This window comes from Globicephala melas, chromosome 10 (assembly GCF_963455315.2).
Source record: "Globicephala melas chromosome 10, mGloMel1.2, whole genome shotgun sequence".
Classification (NCBI taxonomy): Eukaryota; Metazoa; Chordata; class Mammalia; order Artiodactyla; family Delphinidae; genus Globicephala; species Globicephala melas.
This window is the reverse complement of record NC_083323.1, coordinates 37,203,346-37,222,181: the sequence shown is the minus strand read 5'-3', so window position 1 is coordinate 37,222,181 and position 18,836 is coordinate 37,203,346. Positions and strand designations below refer to the sequence as shown.

Genomic DNA, 18,836 nt, shown 5'->3' with positions numbered 1-18,836 from the left:
CAATGTCACGCTGGCCTCTGCCGCCGCAGGCTCGCCCCACATACCCTCCCTCCCCCCTGGCCTGAGTGAGCCAGAGCCCCCGAAGCAGCTGCTCCTTTAACCCCGTCCTGTCTGAGCGAAGACCAGACCCCTCAGGAGACCTACACGCAGAGGCGGGGCCAAATCCAAACCTGAACCCCAAGAGCTGTGCTAACAAAGAAGAGAAAGGGAAATTTCTCCCAGCAGCCTCAGGAGCAGCGGACTAAACTTCCACAATCAACTTGATGTACCCTGCATCTGTGGAATACCTGAATAGACAACAAATAATCCCAAATTGAGGAGGTGGACTTTGGGAGCAACTATATATATATATATATATATATATATATATATATATTTTTTCCTTCCCTTTTTCTCTTTTTGTGAGTGTGTATGTGTATGCATCTGTGTGAGATTTTGTCTGTATAGCTTTGCTTTCACTATTTGTCCTGGGATTCTGTCTGTCCGTTCTTTTTTTTTTCTTTTTTTTTACTTTTTAATTTTTTTTCATAATAGTTATTTTTTATTTTAATGACTTTATTTTATCCTACTTTATTTTATTTTATCCCCTTTCATCCTTCCTTCCTCCCTCCCTCCCTCCCTCCCTCCCTCTCTCTCTCTATCTCTCTCTCTCTTTCTTTCTTTCTTTCTATTTTTTTCTCCCTTTTATTCTGAGCCATGTGGATGAAAGGCTCTTGGTGCTCCAGCCAGGAGTCAGTGCTGTGCCTCTGAGGTGGGAGAGCCAACTTCAGCACACTGGTCCACAAGAGACCTCCCAGCTCCACGTAATATCAAATGGCAAAAGTCTCCCAGAGATCTCCATCTCAACACCAAGACCCAGCTTCACTCAACGACCAGCAAGCTACAGTGCTGGACACCCTATGCCAAACAACTAGCAAGACAGGAACACAGCCCCATCCATTAGCAGAGAGGCTGCCTAAAATCATAATAAGGCCACAGACACCCCAAAACACACCACCAGACATGAACCTGCCCACCAGAAAGACAAGATCCAGCCTCATCCACCAGAACACACACACTAGTCCCCTCCACCAGGAAGCCTACACAAGCCACTGAACCGACTTTAGCCACTGGGGACAGACACCAAAAGCAACGGGAACTACGAACCTGCAGCCTGCGAAAAGGAGACCCCAAACACAGTAAGATAGGCAAAATGAGAAGACAGAGAAACACACAGCAGATGAAGGAGCAAGGTAAACATCCACCAGACCTAACAAATGAAGAGGAAATAGGCAGTCTACCTGAAAAAGAATTCAGAATAATGATAGTAAAGATGATCCAAAATCTTGGAAATAGAATACACAAAATGCAAGAAACATTTAACAAGGACCTAGAAGAACTAAAGAGGAAACAAGCAATGATGAACAACACAATAAATGAAATTAAAAATTCTCTAGAAGGGATGAATAGCAGAATAACTGAGGCAGAAGAACGGATAAGTGACCTGGAAGATAAAATAGTGGAAATAACTACTGCAGAGCAGAATAAAGAAAAAAGAATGAAAAGAACTGAGGACAGTCTCAGAGACCTCTGGGACAAATTAAACGCACCAACATTCAAATTATAGGGGTCCCAGAAGACGAAGAGAAAAAGAAAGGGACTGAGAAAATATTTGAAGAGATTATAGTTGAAAACTTCCCTAATATGGGAAAGGAAATAGTTAATCAACTCCAGGAAGCAGGGAGAGTCCCATACAGGATAAATCCAAGGAGAAACATGCCAAGACACATATTAATCAAACTATCAAAAATTAAATGCAAAGAAAACATATTAAATCAGCAAGGGAAAAACAACAAATAATACACAAGGGAATCCCCATAAGGTTAACAGCTGATCTTTCAGCAGAAACTCTGCAAGCCAGAAGGGAGTGGCAGGACATATTTAAAGTGATGAAGGAGAAGAACCTACAACAAAGATTACTATACCCAGCAAGGATCTCATTCAGATTTGATGGAGAGATTAAAACCTTTACAGACAAGCAAAAGCTGAGAGAGTTCAGCATCACCAAACCAGCTTTACAACAAATGTTAAAGGAAATTCTCTATGTAAGAAACACAAGAGAAGGAAAAGACCTACAATAACAAACCCAAAACAATCAAGAAAATGAGAATAGGAATTTACATATTGATAATTACCTTAAATACAAATGGATTAAATGCTCCCACCAAAAGACACAGACTGGCTGAATGGATACAAAAACAAGACCCGTATATATGCTGTCTACAAGAGACCCACTTCAGACCTAGGAACACATACAGACTGAAAGTGAGGGGATGGAGAAAGATATTCCATGCAAATGGCAATCAAAAGAAAGCTGGAGTAGCAATTCTCATATCAGACAAAATAGACTTTAAAATAGAGACTATTACAAGAGACAAAGAAGGATACTACATAATGATCAAGGGATTGATCCAAGAAGATATAACAATTGTAAATATTTATGCACCCAACATAGGAGCACCTCAATACATAAGGCAAATACTAACAGCCATAAAAGGGGAAATGGACAGTAACACAATCATAGTAGGGGACTTTAACACTCCACTTTCACCAATGGACAGATCATCCAAAATGAAAATAAATAAGGAAACACAAGCTTTAAATGATACATTAAACAAGATGGACTTAATTGATATTTATAGGACATTCCATCCAAAAACAAGAGAATACACATTTTTCTCAAGTGCTCATGGAACATTATCCAGGATAGATAATATCTTGGGTCACAAATCAAGCCTTGGTAAATTTAAGAAAATTGAAATCGTATCAAGTATCTTTTCTGACCACAATGCTATGAGACTAGATATCAATTACAGGAAAAGATCTGTAAAAAATACAAACACATGGAGGCGAAACAATACACTATTTAATAAGCAAGAGATCACTCAAGACATCAAAGAGGAAATCAAAAAATTCCTAGAAACAAAAGACAATGAAAACACGATGACCCAAAACCTATGGGATGCAGCAAAAGCAGTTCTAAGAGGGAAGTTTACAGCAATACAATCCTACCTTAAGAAACAGGAAACATCTCAAATAAACAACCTAACCTTGTACCTAAAGCAATTAGAGAAAGAAGAACAAAAAACCACCAAAGTTAACAGAAGGAAAGAAATCATAAATATCAGATCAGAAATAAATGAAAAAGAAATTAAGGAAACAATAGCAAAGATCAGTAAAACTAAAAGCTGGTTCTTTGAGAAGATAAACAAAATGGATAAACCATTAGCCAGACTCATCAAGGAAAAAAGGGAGAAGACTCAAATCAATAGAATTAGGGGCTTCCCTGGTGGCGCAGTGGTTGAGAGTCCATCTGCCGATACAGGGGACACAGGTTCGTGCCCCAGTCCGGGAAGATCCCACATGCTGCGGAGCGGCTGGGTGTGTGAGCCATGGCTGCTGAGCCTGCGTGTCTGGAGCCTGTGCTCCACAATGGGAGAGGCCACAACAGTGAGAGCAGTGAGAGGCCCGCGTACCGCAAAAAAAAAAAAAAAAAAAATCAATAGAATTAAAAATGAAAACGCAGAAGTAACAACTGACACTGCAGAAATACAAAGGATCATGAGAGATTACTACAAGCAACTCTATGCCAATAAAGTGGACAACCTGGAAGAAATGGACAAATTCTCAGAAATGCACAACCTGCCGAGACTAAACAAAGAAGAAACAGAGAATATGAACAGACCAATCACAAGCACTGAAATTGAAACTGTGATTAAAAATCTTCCAACAAACAAAAGCCCAGGACCAGTTGGCTTCACAGGCGAATTCTTTCAAACGTGTAGAGAAGAGCTAACACCTATCCTTCTCAAACTCTTCCAAAATATAGCAGAGAGAGGAACACTCCCAAACTCATTCTATGAGGCCACAATCACCCTGATATCAAAACCAGACAAAGATGTCACAAAGAAAGAAAACTGCAGGCCAATATCACTGATGAATATAGATGCAAAAATCCTCAACAAAATACTAGCAAACAGAATCCAACAGCACATTAAAAGGATCATACAACATGATCAAGTGGGTTTTTTTCCAGGAATGCAAGGATTCTTCATTATACGCAAATTAAACAGCGTGATTCACCATATTAACCAATTGAAGGAGAAAAACCATATGATCATCTCAATCGATGCAGAGAAAGCTTTTGACAAAATTCAACACCCATTTATGATAAAAAAAAAAACCTACAGAAAGTAGGCATAGAGGGAACTTTCCTCAACATAATAAAGGCCATATATGACAAACCCACATCCAACATCGTCCTCAATGGTGAAAAACTGAAACCATTTCCACTAAGATCAGGAACAAGCCAAGGTTGCCCACTCTCACCACTCTTATTCAACATAGTTTTGGAAGTTTTAGCCACAGCAATCAGAGAAGAAAAAGAAATAAAAGGAATGCAAATCGGAAAAGAAGAACTAAAGCTGTCACTGTTTGCAGATGACATGATACTATACATAAAGAATTCTAAAGATGCTACCAGAAAACTGCTAGAGCTAATCAATGAATTTGGTCAAGTAGCAGGATAGAAAATTAATGCACAGAAATCTCTGGCATTCCTATATACTAATGATGAAAAATCTGAAAGTGACATTAAGAAAACACTCCCATTTACCATTGCAAGAAAAAGAATAAAATATCTAGGAATAAACCTACCTAAGGAGACAAAAGACCTGTATGCAGAAAATTATAAGATACTGAAGAAAAAAATTAAAGATGATACAAATATATGGAGAGATATACCATGTTCTTGGATTGGAAAAATCAACATTGTGAAAATGACTCTACTACCCAAAGCAATCTACAGATTCAATGCAATCCCTATCAAACCACCAGTGGCATTTTTCACAGAACTAGAACAAAAATTTTTGCAATTTGTATGGAAACACAAAAGACCCCGAATAGCCAAAGCAATCTTGAGAATGAAAAATGGAGCTAGAGGAATCAGGCTCCCTGACTTCAGACTATACTACAAAGCTTCAGTAATCAAGACAGTATGATACTGGCACAAAAACAGAAATACAGATCAACGGAACAGGATAGAAAGCCCAGAGATAAACCCACGCACAAATGGTCACCTTATTTTTGATAAAGGAGGCAAGAATATACAGTGGAGAAAAGACAACCTCTTCAGTAAGTGGTGTTGGGGAAACTGGACAGGTACATGTAAAAGTATGAAATTAGAACACTCCTTAACACCATACACAAAAATAAACTCAAAATGGATTAAAGACCTAACTGTAAGGCCAGAAACTATCAAACTCTTAGAGGAAAACATAGGCAGAACACTCTATGACATAAATCACAGCAAGATCCTTTTTGATCCACCTCCTAGAGAAATGGAAATAGACACAAAAATAAACAAATGGGACCTAAGAAACTTAAAAGCTTTTGCACAGCAAAGGAAACCATAAACAAGACCAAAAGACATCCCTCAGAATGGGAGAAAATATTTGCAAATGAAGCAACTGACAAAGGATTACTCTCTGATATTTACAAGTAGCTCATGTAGCTCAATAACAAAAAAACAAACAACCCAATCCAAAAATGGGCAGAAGACCTAAATAGACATTTCTCCAAAGAAGATATACAGATTGCCAACAAACACATGAAAGAATGCTCAACATCATTAATCATTAGCGAAATGCAAATCAAAACTACAATGAGATATCATCTCACACCAGTCAGAATGGCCATCATCAAAAAATCTAGAAACAATAAATGCTGAAGAGGGTGTGGAGAAAAGGGAACACTCTTGCACTGCTGGTGAGAATGTAAATTGATACAGCCACTATGGAGAACAGTATGGAGCTTCCTTAAAAAACTAAAAATAGAATTACCGTATGACCCAGCAATCCCACCACTGGGCTTATACCCTGAGAAAACCATAATTCAAAGAGTCATGTACCAAAATGTTCATTGCAACTCTATTTACAATAGCCAGGACATGGAAGCAACCTATGTGTCCATTAGCAGATGAATGGATAAAGAAGATGTGGCACATAGATACAATGGAATATTACTCAGCCATAAATAGAAACGAAATTGAGTTATTTGTAGTGAGGTGGTTGGACCTAGAGCCTGTCACACAGAGTGAAGTAAGTCAGAAAGAGAAAAACAAATACCGTATGCTAACACATATATATGAAATCTAAGAAAAAAAAAAAGGTCATGAAGAATCTAGGGGTAAGATGGGAATAAAGACACAGACCTACTAGAGAATGGACTTGAGGATATGGGGAGGGGGAATGGTAAGCTGTGACAAAGCGAGAGAGTGGCATGGACATATATACACTACCAAATGTAAAATAGATAGCTAGTGGGAAGCAGCCTCATAGCACAGGGAGATCAGCTCGGTGCTTTGTGACCGCCTAGAGGGGTGGGATAGGGAGGGTGAGAGGGAGGGAGGGAGACGCAAGAGGGAAGATATATGGGAACATATGTATACGTATAACTGATTCACTTTGTTATAAAGCAGAAACTAACACACCATTGTAAAGCAATTATACTCTAATAAAGATGTTAAAAAAAAAAAAGAAATTTGGACACAGTGGGGGAGAAAAAAAAAGAATTTCAGGGAAGTGAGATGGGAGGTAAGTGGTGGCTTTTTGTATATGTATGTGTTTTGTGCACATGTGTGTTTAGATTTGTACTTTCTTGATAGTATTTGACTTTGAAAATTATGTGTATATAAAAAAATTAAAATTAATTAAAAAATCGTATTCTATAAAGAAACTCATCATGTTTTCCTTAGTCTCCCTGCCTCCCCCTACCTAGTATTACTTGACTAGGGAATGACACCGTGCTGCATAGAAATTTAGGATCATCCTTGAAAACTCCTCTACCCTAACTCCCACTTAATAGCCTAATCTGTCATCTTGCCATTAGTCTTTTTTCCTGCTTACTTATTCCCAACCTGCTGACCAACTTGCTTCTTGACAATACCTTTGTATGCTCCCTCCATCTTCAATGTGAAATCTGAGCTACAAAGCCTTGCAAACACATAGCTTAATGTCCTGACACTTTCTTTATGTACAATATCTCTATGTACTGAGAGGAATAGTGAAAAATTCATGTTCACTTAGGACTTGGGAACGTGATATCCTTTGTAAATAAGGTTTTACAGATGTAATCAAGTTAAGATGAGATCATACAGGATAGGGTGGGCCTTAAATCTAGTGACTGGTGTTCTTATAGGGAAAGGAAGATTTGGGGACGAAGATAAACAGAGAAAAGTGCAATGTGAAAAAGGAGACAGAGATTGTCTTTATACTGCCACCAGCCAAGAACACCAAGGATTGCTAGCAACCACCAGAAGCTAGAGGATGCAATAAAGAATACTTCACCAGAGCCTTCAGAGGGAATACTGTATGGCTCTGTTGATACCTTGATTTTGGACTTATAGTCTCCAGAACTATGAGAGAATAAATTACTGTTGTTTTAAGCCATCCCTTTTATTGTAATTTGTTATGGCAGCCCTAGGAAACTAACACACTCTGCAACATTTCTATCTGGAATGAGATTTTGTTGCCTTTTTGACTACCTTAGTCTTGCTGAACTTCAAGACCAAACTAAAGACTACTTGGTTAATTATGTTAATATTAATGTTCAAATGTATGCAACAATTAATCCATCAATTTGGCAAAAATTATCCAAACTAATTTTTTTCAACATTATATATGCATCCCTAGATTTTAGCCATCCAAACAAAAGCTACTATTTAAAAAGCTTTTGCTTAAGATTTTGACTTTTTCTGTTTCCTATATTTTTTAGTCCAATGAGGGTAGAGTTTTCAATCTTAGACTATTCCTTCAAAGTGCTGCTTACAATTATTAATTCTGTATTGTTAATTTCATTTTCACACAGAACTCTAGGAATGTTATGTCAATTTTGTAGCCCAAGAAAAAATTCTAAATTTAGCCTACATATATAAACATCTTACAAAATTATAATAGCCATAAATTCAGTTAAAGGCATACACGTGTTTCTTTAGAACATGAGCACGAAGTAGTACATACTTGCTTTAAATTCTAGTTTTTGATACTTATTAACCCTGTTATGGGTAAACACTGCTTAGCTTTTCTAAACTTAATGTGCTTTCTTTTTTCTTATATTTTTTTTTTTCGGTTTTTGGTTGGGATGTTAATACATGACATTGTTGTGATATATTTTAAGTGCTTTGCATGATGTCTTATGTACAATATACACTCAGTAAATTCTAGCTTCTTTTTTATTATTATTCTTTTTTATTACCATGTACAATACACACTAAATAAATAATAGCTTTTTATTATTATTTATGTATTATCTTTTTCTTACTATTATGCCTATAATTAGCTGATCTGACAATGGCGTATATTACATGTAGGAGTCATTGGATGTGACTTTGGTATTTCATTTTTAATTCAGTGATTCATATGGGAGATTCAATTTATAACTGCAGGCTGTGTTGCCAAGAATAAATTTTGAATTTACATGTTGGAGAAGTATCTTTTCGCTGTGTGTTACTTGGAAATTTTAAAAAAGAAAGCTTTTTCTAGTTCCTGAAAACTGCTGCCTAAAAAAAGTTGAAAAACTGTATAAAGGATTAATTTTCTCTTAACTTGAAGTTTATGTTAAAACTGGATTTTATTATATCAAATAAATATAATTCTATAGTAACTTAGAGCTAGTAAAGTGAAAAATATAACTCCATGTTTCAGATAATAGAAAAGACAAAATTGATATGTATTCACTCATATAATCACATAGTCTACGTTCAAAGAGCTCTTAATAAGAAGTTGGAGTGATAAGCTGTATTCACAAAACAAAATATAACTGAAATACTTCACAGGAAATTCTAACTCTTTGAATATCAATATATTTAATGAGATATTAGTATCCAAATACCCAATTAGTAGCCTTCTTGATTAGAGTGGAACAAATATCGTATATTAACGCATATATGTGGAATCTAGAAAAATGTTACAGATGAACCTATTTGCAGGGCAGGAATAGAGATGCAGACGTGGAGAACAGACGTGTGGACATGGGGCAGGGGGAAAGGGGGGTCGGATGAATTGGGAGATTGGGATTGATATATATACCCTACCATGTGTAAAACAGACAGCTGGTGGGAACCTGCCATATAGCACAGGGAGCTCAGCTCAGTGCCCTGTGGTTACCTAGAGGGATGGGATGGGGGGGAGGTCCAAGAGGGAGAGGAATATATGTATACATATAGCTGATTCACTTCGTTGTACAGCAGAAATTAACACACCATTGTAAAGCAACTATACCCCAATTAAAAAAAAAAAAAAAAGAGTGGAGAGGTAAACTAAGCCTCCGTATGAGAACTGACTATATTTTGTAGTCTGGGTACTGTGCCAAGCTTTAACCCTTACTCCAAGAAGTGACAGTCAATTTAAGGAGCGCTTAAGACAAAACTTCAAACAAAAGTAAACTTTGTAAATATACAAGACATTAAACAGATGTAATCATCACCCTGGCTTAAAAAGAAAAAAAAGAAAAGTAAACTTTGAATAGATTTATTTCTTGACAAAGAATAATTGCAAAAATATATTCTAAAACCATGAATGAAATATATTTACACAATTTGTTTCAGATATATTAGACTATGCACATGCACAGCAAAATGCATTTCAGTTTTTAATTATGTGGTCAGTTTTTTCCTATTCTCTATTCTTTTTCCTAATTAATTCAACAAATAGTTATTGCTTATATCATATATAAATCATACTGGGTTAGCAGTGCTATAGGGGTAGCAAGGAGAATCACCTTGTTTGTCTTTTCTACTTAAAATCATGCAATCTAGTAGACTTTGTTGTGACCACAGCTCAAGAATACATAAAAGCGAAGTATGGAGTTTTCAGTGTTATGTGATACCTTTTTAAAGTATGTGATTTTCACATTTTCTTGCTTATTGAAAAGATCAAAAGATTGATTATTTAGGAAGCAGTTATAGTGCAGCTGCATTTTTTATGATAGTTGCTATCACTGAGTAAATGATTGCATCTTGTTGATTTTGGAAGCTGCTCATAGTGGAAGAAGCACAGATTTTGAAGCTGGGGTAGTCCTCTATTCTTCCTGGTGCTGGGGGGTGGGGAAGGTAGTGTGTTGGGGAGAATAGTGGTTAGGCCTTGGACAAGTTACTTTACATCACCTGAGAAAAATGGCACAATTACAAGTACCTTCCCTAAAGGACAGAAGGAATTAAAGAAATTAAATATAAACCAGGCTCCCATGGCTTGCATCCTGAATCTTATGGGAAATATTTTATTTGGTCTTCACAGTGTGCTTAATACACACACACACACACACACACACACGTGATGCATCTAGAAAGGCAGACCGAGTATAGGCTCCTTGTTCAGGTCTCATTAACCCTATCACTTCCTACTGTTACACCTGGCACTTCACACATTTATATTGTTTACCTGGCTTTGAAGACATTTGTGTTTGCAAGCCCCCTCAAAGGTGAGTGATGAGAAATACTCCTTTCTTGTGAAACTCTTCTAAGATATAACTACCCAGAACTCATAGAGCTGATAAGAATAGTTATATTGTAAAAGAGGGGCCTGGTGAGGGCCTGGTCAGGGGCTTCCCTGGTGACCTGGTGAGGGGCTTCCCTGGTGGCACAGTGGTTAAGAATCCGCCTGCCAATGCAGGGGACACAGGTTCCATCCCTGGTCCGGGAAGATCGCACATGCTGTGGAGCAACTAAGCTCATACGCCACAACTACTGAGCCTGTGCTCTAAAGCCCACGAGCCACAACTACTGAGGCTTGCATGCCACAACTACTGAAGCCCGCGTGCCTAGAGCCTGTGCTCCACAATGAGAGAAGCCACCGTAATGAGAAGCCCACGCACCACAACGAAGAGTAGCCCCTGCTCACCGCAACTAGAGAAAGCCCGCACACAGCAATGAAGACCCAACACAGCCAAAAATAAAAACAAATAAATAAATAAATTGAAAAAAACAAAGAATTCCTGGTGAAAGCAGAACACCTTACCTATGAGAAGGTATTCCTAATTATAAAAAAAAATTTGGCATCAGATAGATGATTGACATTTTAAATCTGACTTAGCTTTTTGTCACCTACATCCAAAGACTATTAGAATCAAAGGGTTATTTTTACTTAGGTCATAAGAAAGGGAGAGCTGGAGATACTGGGCTCTATCTGCAAATGACACTGGATTAAACAAGCATTAATAGAATAGGTGAGTGTTAAGTGAAAGAAAAACAGCTAAAAACAGCTAAACAGAATGAAGAAATAGGAAATGAGCAAAAGCTCAAGAAATGGCCCTGGTGGTTTACTAGTCAAAAATCTTAGTGTTCCTTAACAGTAATATAGAAGAGGGGTTAAACTGAATGTACTTTATAAATTCTCTGAGTTTGGGTTGTGGGAGGAGTGAAGATGAGAGATGCATTCCCGAACTGTTAACTCATAAAAAGGTGTATCATTATCTGTGCGGTGACAGAACCACTTCATGGATTATCTTACTCTGAGATAGTAGGCATTGTTTGGGGACATAGTCTGATTTCATCCATGCCTTTTGATGTTTACACCTAACACCCATTAATATCCATCCTTTCAACAAGAGCTTTTGAGTGCCTAGTATATACTCAGTAGTTGTGTATGCGATTAAAATAGAGCAATGAACAAAACTAGACAAAACAAAAAACCCCAGCTCTTATGAATCTTTATATACAGTGGAGAGGAAAGCATATGACAAACAAGTAAATCAGCAAAGTACATACTGTGTCAGATGGCAGTAATTCTGTGAGATTTTTAAAAAATGAAAGAAGAAGGAGAGTGTATATGTGTAAATACCACGGTTAGGGAGCACTTCACTAAGACATTTGAGTAAAAGGCAGAAGGAAAAGAAAATGCAACAGAATAGATCTGGCTTGCTTAAGAGGCCACAGTAACTGAACTGAGTGGATTAAAGTGAAAGAGTAGTAGGTGAGTTCCCAGAGGTCAGAGGGTGGGAGTAGAGACTGTACAGGGTTGTTGACCACTGCAAGGACTTTGATTTTACTGTAAGTAGAATAGGTAGCCATTGAAGAGTTTTAAGGAGAAAGTGACTTGAGCTGACTTACACTGCAAGAGGTCACTCAGGCTGCTGTGTTGAGTATAGACTATTAGAATAATCCAATGAGAGATGGTGGTTGTGTGAAATAAGGCAGAGCCATGAAGAGTGTGTGAAGAGGTCACAGGACGGATATATTTTGAAGTTGGAAGTAATAAGATTTATGGATGAAGCAAATGCAGTGTGTGAGTGAAAGAGAGGTACCAAGGACAGTTCCAAGGTTTTTGATCTAAGCACCAATAATGGAGTTGCCGTCAGCTGAGATATGTAAGACTGCAAGTAAGTCTGGCTTCTTGGGGGGAATATCAGGAAAACAGTCTTGAGAATGTTAATTTTGAGATACCCGTCAGAGATCTAGATACAGGCATCTGGAAGTCAGGAGAGATGGATAATGTGGAGATATAAAGTGGGAATCATAAGACCACGAGTAGTTTTTGGAGCCATGAAACGGCATGAATTTACCAGGGGAGTTAAGGTAAATTGAGGAGGAAAGGCATTCCACGGTTGGGGATGAGAAGTAGAGCCAGTAAAGGAGGCTGAGATGGGGGTAGCAAGTAAAAATGAAGGAAAATCAGGAACAGTGTAGTGTACTATTAGCCAAGTGAAGAAATACACCAGGAAGTGGTAATTAGATCAAGTGCTTCCAAGGACTGAGAAGTGTCTCCTGGATTCAGCAACATGGAGGTCAAACTGGATAAGAACAGTTTTGATGGGACCGTGGAGGCAAAAGTATGATAAAATGGGCTCAAAGGAGAATTGGAAGAAAAGAATTGGATACATAGAGTCAACTCCAATAACAGCTAGTTAATGATGTACAAAAGATAAAAAAATAAAAATATGATTTAAAAGAACATGTAAAAATGGAAAAGGTGAAAAGTCACAAAATAAAATTTTCATAAATATAGATAATTTTCTTTTTAATTAAATAGAGTGATAACAGTGAAAAGATTCTAAACTTTTCACCTCAGCTGGTACGATGATTTGGCAATATCACAAATAAGACATCTCCTTGTAATTTTTGTCGTAACTTTAAAGTACCCACTTTTTCAAATAGATGAAGTGATGTTAAGTTTAGTAAGAACTGAACATATAGAGAAAGAAAGGTTCCCACTTTCACACATGTACTTTCACATTCACAGATAGAAAACCAAAATAAGAGGGATATTTTTAAAGTAATGTCTTTGAGTATTCCCATCTGCTAAGAGTATAGCAATTCATTATTCGTACCCGAATCTAGGGTTATTTAAAATTAACAGCTTAAAACATTTAAAAATTCATTTGAAAACCTGTAGTTTTTATTACTTCTGAGATTTGATACCAACATTTTCTTTCCATACATATTTATGGGGTGGGATAGGGAGGGTGGGAGGGAGGGAGACGCAAGATGGAAGAGATATGGGAACATATGTATATACATAACTGATTCATTTTGTTGTAAAGCAGAAAAAAAATAAAAAAGTAAAAATAAAGGGGTGATGAAGTAAACTATTTTTGCCTTAGTGAACAAGTTTCATAACTAATATAATGCATACTGATTTACGGTCTTTTGAGAAAAGGTAAAGAGTATATGCCATTAGGGGAAATTATGGAAAAAGCATCTCAGAGACAGCATTCAGGAAGCAAAGACTGAAAGTGTTGCGAATCACTTACCTCCCTAATGTCCCTTTGATACTTAGTGTTCATTTCTTCTGTTTTAATGAGATCCTTTCTTGCTGTCTCTGCTTCCTGTTCCACCTCTCCCACTCGGGAAGAAAGGGCTGCTAAACGTTCTTTCATTTGGGCCATTTCATAGTTTTGTTTTTCAAGCAATTCTTGTAGTTCAACTATTTGACTTGTTTCATCAGTTGAATCTATAGAACCATTGGACAAACGCTGCAGGAAAAGAGAAAGAAACTGCACTTAGAGTTTTCTTCATCATTAATTTAAAATTCATGAACTTAAAGATATGAGACTGATAAAGATTTCATACTGAGAAATAAGAACTCTAACAGAACTAGCTTTGGAGGAAAACTAAGTTTCTGAGAAAACTCTTAATTGACATTAAAATATAAAAGTAGATCAGTAATTTTCAAATAGGTTAATACATGCATTTGAACTGGAAACTATTATATATGCTACATTATACACAGTTTAGCACAAAACATGGATATAGCATAAACATTCAATAAGTGGCAGCTATTTTTAATCAATTACATATAAAATTTATTATAAATAAATATTTATGTAACACAGCATGTTATTATTAAATAATAAATAAGGGCACAGAAACTATGTAATATTTTCTATTTTTATTCAAGATCCTTTGTGAATTTGCAAGTCTTATTTTCAACGACTCTCAGTAAAAGAAAACTTACACTTTTCTTTTAAAGAAAGTTATTCCTGCTGTGAATCTGACCTAGCTGGAACAAAGGTATAGCATAGAAAAGTCTTGCTTTCTATATTGCTATCAACATAAAAGTAATGAGTGCACACAATCCACAGGAAAGAGGCTGAAGAGTTTAAATACTTTGAGATTGATTTTTCCTCTTTTTGAAGGGGCTGCCTGGAAACCAGGGTAACTCATGTCTTCAGAAGGATGACCTACAGCCTAGCTGCACTGGAGAAATTTTGTGGTGAAGACAGTGCAGGAACTGGGGAGAAATAAGTGCTAAGAGAAAAAGATCACAATAAACTAGAAATAGGAAAGTATGGAGAAAAAGAAAAAAAAGTACTATCAATTCTGTTAGAATGCTTGTTTGGAAAATATGAATTCATTCTAGCATGACAGATACATTAAGAAACAATTTGAAAAAAAAAAAAAGAAAGAATTTGAACATAATGTAACTTTTGTGTTTTCTTATGTACAATCTCATTCCTGATAATCACTGGCTGAACATAGAAAACCAGACCTAGCTGAATCAATCAGTGTAGGAATATACAAAATGTACACATGCACTTTCCTCAAACATCTAACACCAACCTCACACTTCATCAAGCGCTTTGAGTCAGCCCATCCATATCTGTGTTACACCTGTCTGATTTTAGATACTCCGCCTTCCAACATTTCACAATAGATCACAGCTATAACCCTTCTGACATCCACTGTGATCAGCAAACTTTGGATCTTTTTCAAAGTAAAGAGTTAAATTTATCACAGCAGTTATGCAATCCTTAACCATTTAACATGTGTAAAACTGTGCTACTATTTTTAGTATTAGAAATACTAGAAATAGTATTTAGAAATAGTATTCTATTTATTTTAAAAGTCATTGATAAAGGTTTTAGTGTTGTACTGCAAACCCCTTTCCCCCATAAGCCCTGTGATTTTTATTTTGAAATTTTGCATAACTCATGATATTTTGGAATGCAAATGTCCTATTAGACAAAACTGACTGTAGGATAAAAGGAGGAGTATAGAAAGCATCACAAAAGCAGCGAGAAAGATAAAATAGAGAGAATGGGAAAGCAAACAAATGGCAAGAGGTATTGGTAAGTCCAGTTGCCTAACACGTGGAGAAACAGTTGGACAAATCAATTAAAAGGGCAGAGAAAGATAGAGTCAGTCTTAAGATAGCATCTTAAGATACCAGTTGGATTTGCAGAATTAGTACTTTGAAAATATGACTGAACTTTTGTATTGCAAGTGTCAAACTTTTTCTTATCTAGTGAAAGGTGTAAGAGTGTTGGAAAGGATCAAAGGTCAGTTGACCAGTTGCTCCTTCAGAGTCTTGATTTCCCTAGCTGCTGGGACTGCTTGCTTGCGGAGGGATCAGAGCTGAGAACATGCCTAGCAATTGCTCTTAGTGGAAGGGAACTGCCTTTCCAAAGTTAAACCCCTCCGTTGGGGCGCGCAATACCACATACAATGCAGAGCAGTATTATTGTGAAGCTAATAAAAAACCAACATTTTAGACAGTTTTTATGAACACAAAACCCAAAAACATTGATAGTGACATTTATATAAGATACCATTATCTGTACATTGAACTGGGAAAAGCCTATTTATATTCATTAGACAGCAATTGAGCACTGGTTTAGGGAGAAAGGCTAGAGCGAACTGCCAATCAATTATGTCCAAATTTGGGATAACTGAGGTATGATATTACAGGATTTCTGTAATAACAGCAAATATCTTCGAACTCTGTACACTGCTTACAAGTAATGAGGCAACCTTCAGCTTTAATAGAATTTCTGCCTCCTCACATTGAGAATTTCCTCTAGTCAACTAAAAAATGGCAATTTTTAGAAACTACAAAAGTCATTAGAAAATACATTTTTGCAGTGAAAAATGTTTTTTGTCATTGAAAAATTACATTTAAGATTTGAGTCCTTAAGAACTTTGGAGAAACTGAGACTTATACGAAGTTGATTTGAATTAAAATGCAGAACTTTGAATTCCGAGGTCATTTCATCTACCCTTTACCATATTACTTTTAATCAGAACATAAAAATCAAAACGATAGAATAACACATGCCGGATGGTATTGACAAGTAACAAGAATGTAGTGTGTGTATGTATAGCTATATGAATATACATACAACAGTACACACACACACACACGTGTATAAATTCTACAAATATTTGTTCAGTGCAACTGAATGATGTTAATTTTCTAATTAGAAAAATGATTATTCCAAATCTGTGCACCTGAAGTCCATTAAAATCTTGTCTAAAAGTTGCAAATTTTTTAATGGGCTCAAGGTAAGAGAAATTTAAGTAAATATAAACAGTAATCAGACAACGAAAATAAAACACTTTCAAAACGTTAACCTCTTCAATTCCTTTAAGTAACAGATGTGTACTGCATAGTCTTTATGCTACTTTGGAATTTAGTACTACCCATGGAAAATTTTTGAACAGTCAATTTTTCTCTGAAGTGCTTATTGACATTATATGTTTAAAAATGTGTGATATTTCATCTGTTCAAATCACCTTAAATATATTTTGTGCTGAGCTTAATATATGTTTTCATAATTTCAGAGTGGAAAGGTCATCTTAAACCTGTGGTGTATACCTTAGAAAAAGAATATACAACTTGGTTCCAAATCATTATTATCTTGGTCTACCTTTAAAATAAATTGTGGCACTTTAACATAAAGGGCAAATGAGAAAATTAAAGGAAAAATCAATGCTTATTTTAAATAGCTTTATCGAGATCTAATTTACATACCATAAAGTTCAACCATTTCAAGTGTAAATGTCAACGGTGTTTAGAATACTTAAAGAGTTGTGCAACTATCGATGTAATCTAATTTGAGAATATTCTCATTACCCCTAACAGAAACCTCATACCCATTAGCAGTCCCCTAAGAGCAGACCCCCACCCCCAGCCCGAGGCAGCCACTAATCTACTTTCTTTCAATACAGATTTGCATATTATGTACCTTTCACATAAATGGAATCACAGAATAGTCTTTTGTGATTGGCTTTATTCACTGAACATAATGTTTCTGAGAGTCATTCATGTGGTGGCATATTATCAGTATTTCATATCTTTTATTGCTGAGTAGTGTTTTACTATGTGAATATTCTACATGTAATTTATATATTCATCAGTTAATAGACATTTCAATGGTTTCCACCTTTTGACTACTGTGAATAATGTACCTGTGAACATTTGTGTACAAGCCTTTGTGTGGACATACGTTTACAGTTCTTGTGGAACTCCTAGGAGATTCCTAGGAGAAGAATTCTTCTCCTAGGAGAAGAATTGCTGGATCATATGATAATTCTATGTTTAACATTTTGAAGAAATATTTCCCAAAGTGGTTGCCTCATTTTACATTCCCACCAGCAATCACGAGAGTTCCAATTCCCCACATCCTCACCAAAACTTGTCTTTTTATTATAGTCATTCTGGTGGGTATGAAGTGGAATCTCCTTGTGGTTTTGATTTGCAATCCCTAATGACTAATTATGTTGAGCATCTTTTCTTATGCCTACTGACGTCTTGTGTATTTACTTTGGGGAAATGTCCATTCAAAGTATTTGCCCATTTACTAATTGGGTTATTTGGCTTTTATTATTGAGTTATAAGAATTGCTTATATATACTTTGGATACAAGTCCTTTGTCAGATATATGACTTATAAATAGTTATTTCCAGTATTTCAATTATCTTTTTTACTTTCCTGATGGCACAGTTTGAAAGTGTTTTTAATTTTAATGAAGTCCAATTTATCATTTTTCTCCTTTATGTGCTTTTGGTGTTATACCAAGAAGTTATTTCTTAACATAAGTTTATAAAGACTTCAATTTTTTTTCTTTTAAAGTGTAGAAGTATACACTTAAATTACTAGTTTTCAAAGGCAATAAAGGCTCAGATGATAAAATGTTTTAAATATATATTTTGATTCAATCAATAATTATTTATTGAGCACCTACTATGTGCCAAATGGAAGAAATTAGCTTTTAGGATTTTTAAAAAATATGATGATACATTCCTGCCATTAAGGAAATTTTCATCTAGCAGAGAAGTGACACACAAACAAGCAGGTATTAAGTACTGCAATGAAATATTATCATAGAGTTATGTTTTGCTTACATATTTGTGTTATGGGAGCAGAAAGAAGATACCTTTTGTGACACTCTTTGAGTTGGGTTTTTAAAGGTAAGCAATTATATTTCAAGTAAAATAAGGGAGGGGGTAGTTATTCCAGGAAGGGGAAACAACATGAGCAAAGGCAGGGAGGCATTCTCTGCAGAGGGATTATGAGTAGCCCTAT

General features: G+C 36.2%; 1 protein-coding gene across 18 annotated transcripts in view; it reads right to left on the bottom strand.

Annotated features, from left to right (window-relative positions):
- PPFIA2 (PTPRF interacting protein alpha 2) overlaps nucleotides 1-18,836 on the bottom strand; it is a 475,760-nt gene that overhangs the window by 106,427 nt on the left and 350,497 nt on the right. For all 18 annotated transcript variants that reach the window (XR_009565609.1, XM_060306813.1, XM_060306805.1 and 15 more), the window contains one exon: nucleotides 13,783-14,004. Coding sequence is in view for 17 of the 18 variants with exons in the window: in XM_060306813.1 (XP_060162796.1) it covers nucleotides 13,783-14,004 (222 nt within the window). In the remaining variant the exon portion in view is untranslated. The remainder of the gene's footprint in view (nucleotides 1-13,782; nucleotides 14,005-18,836) is intronic.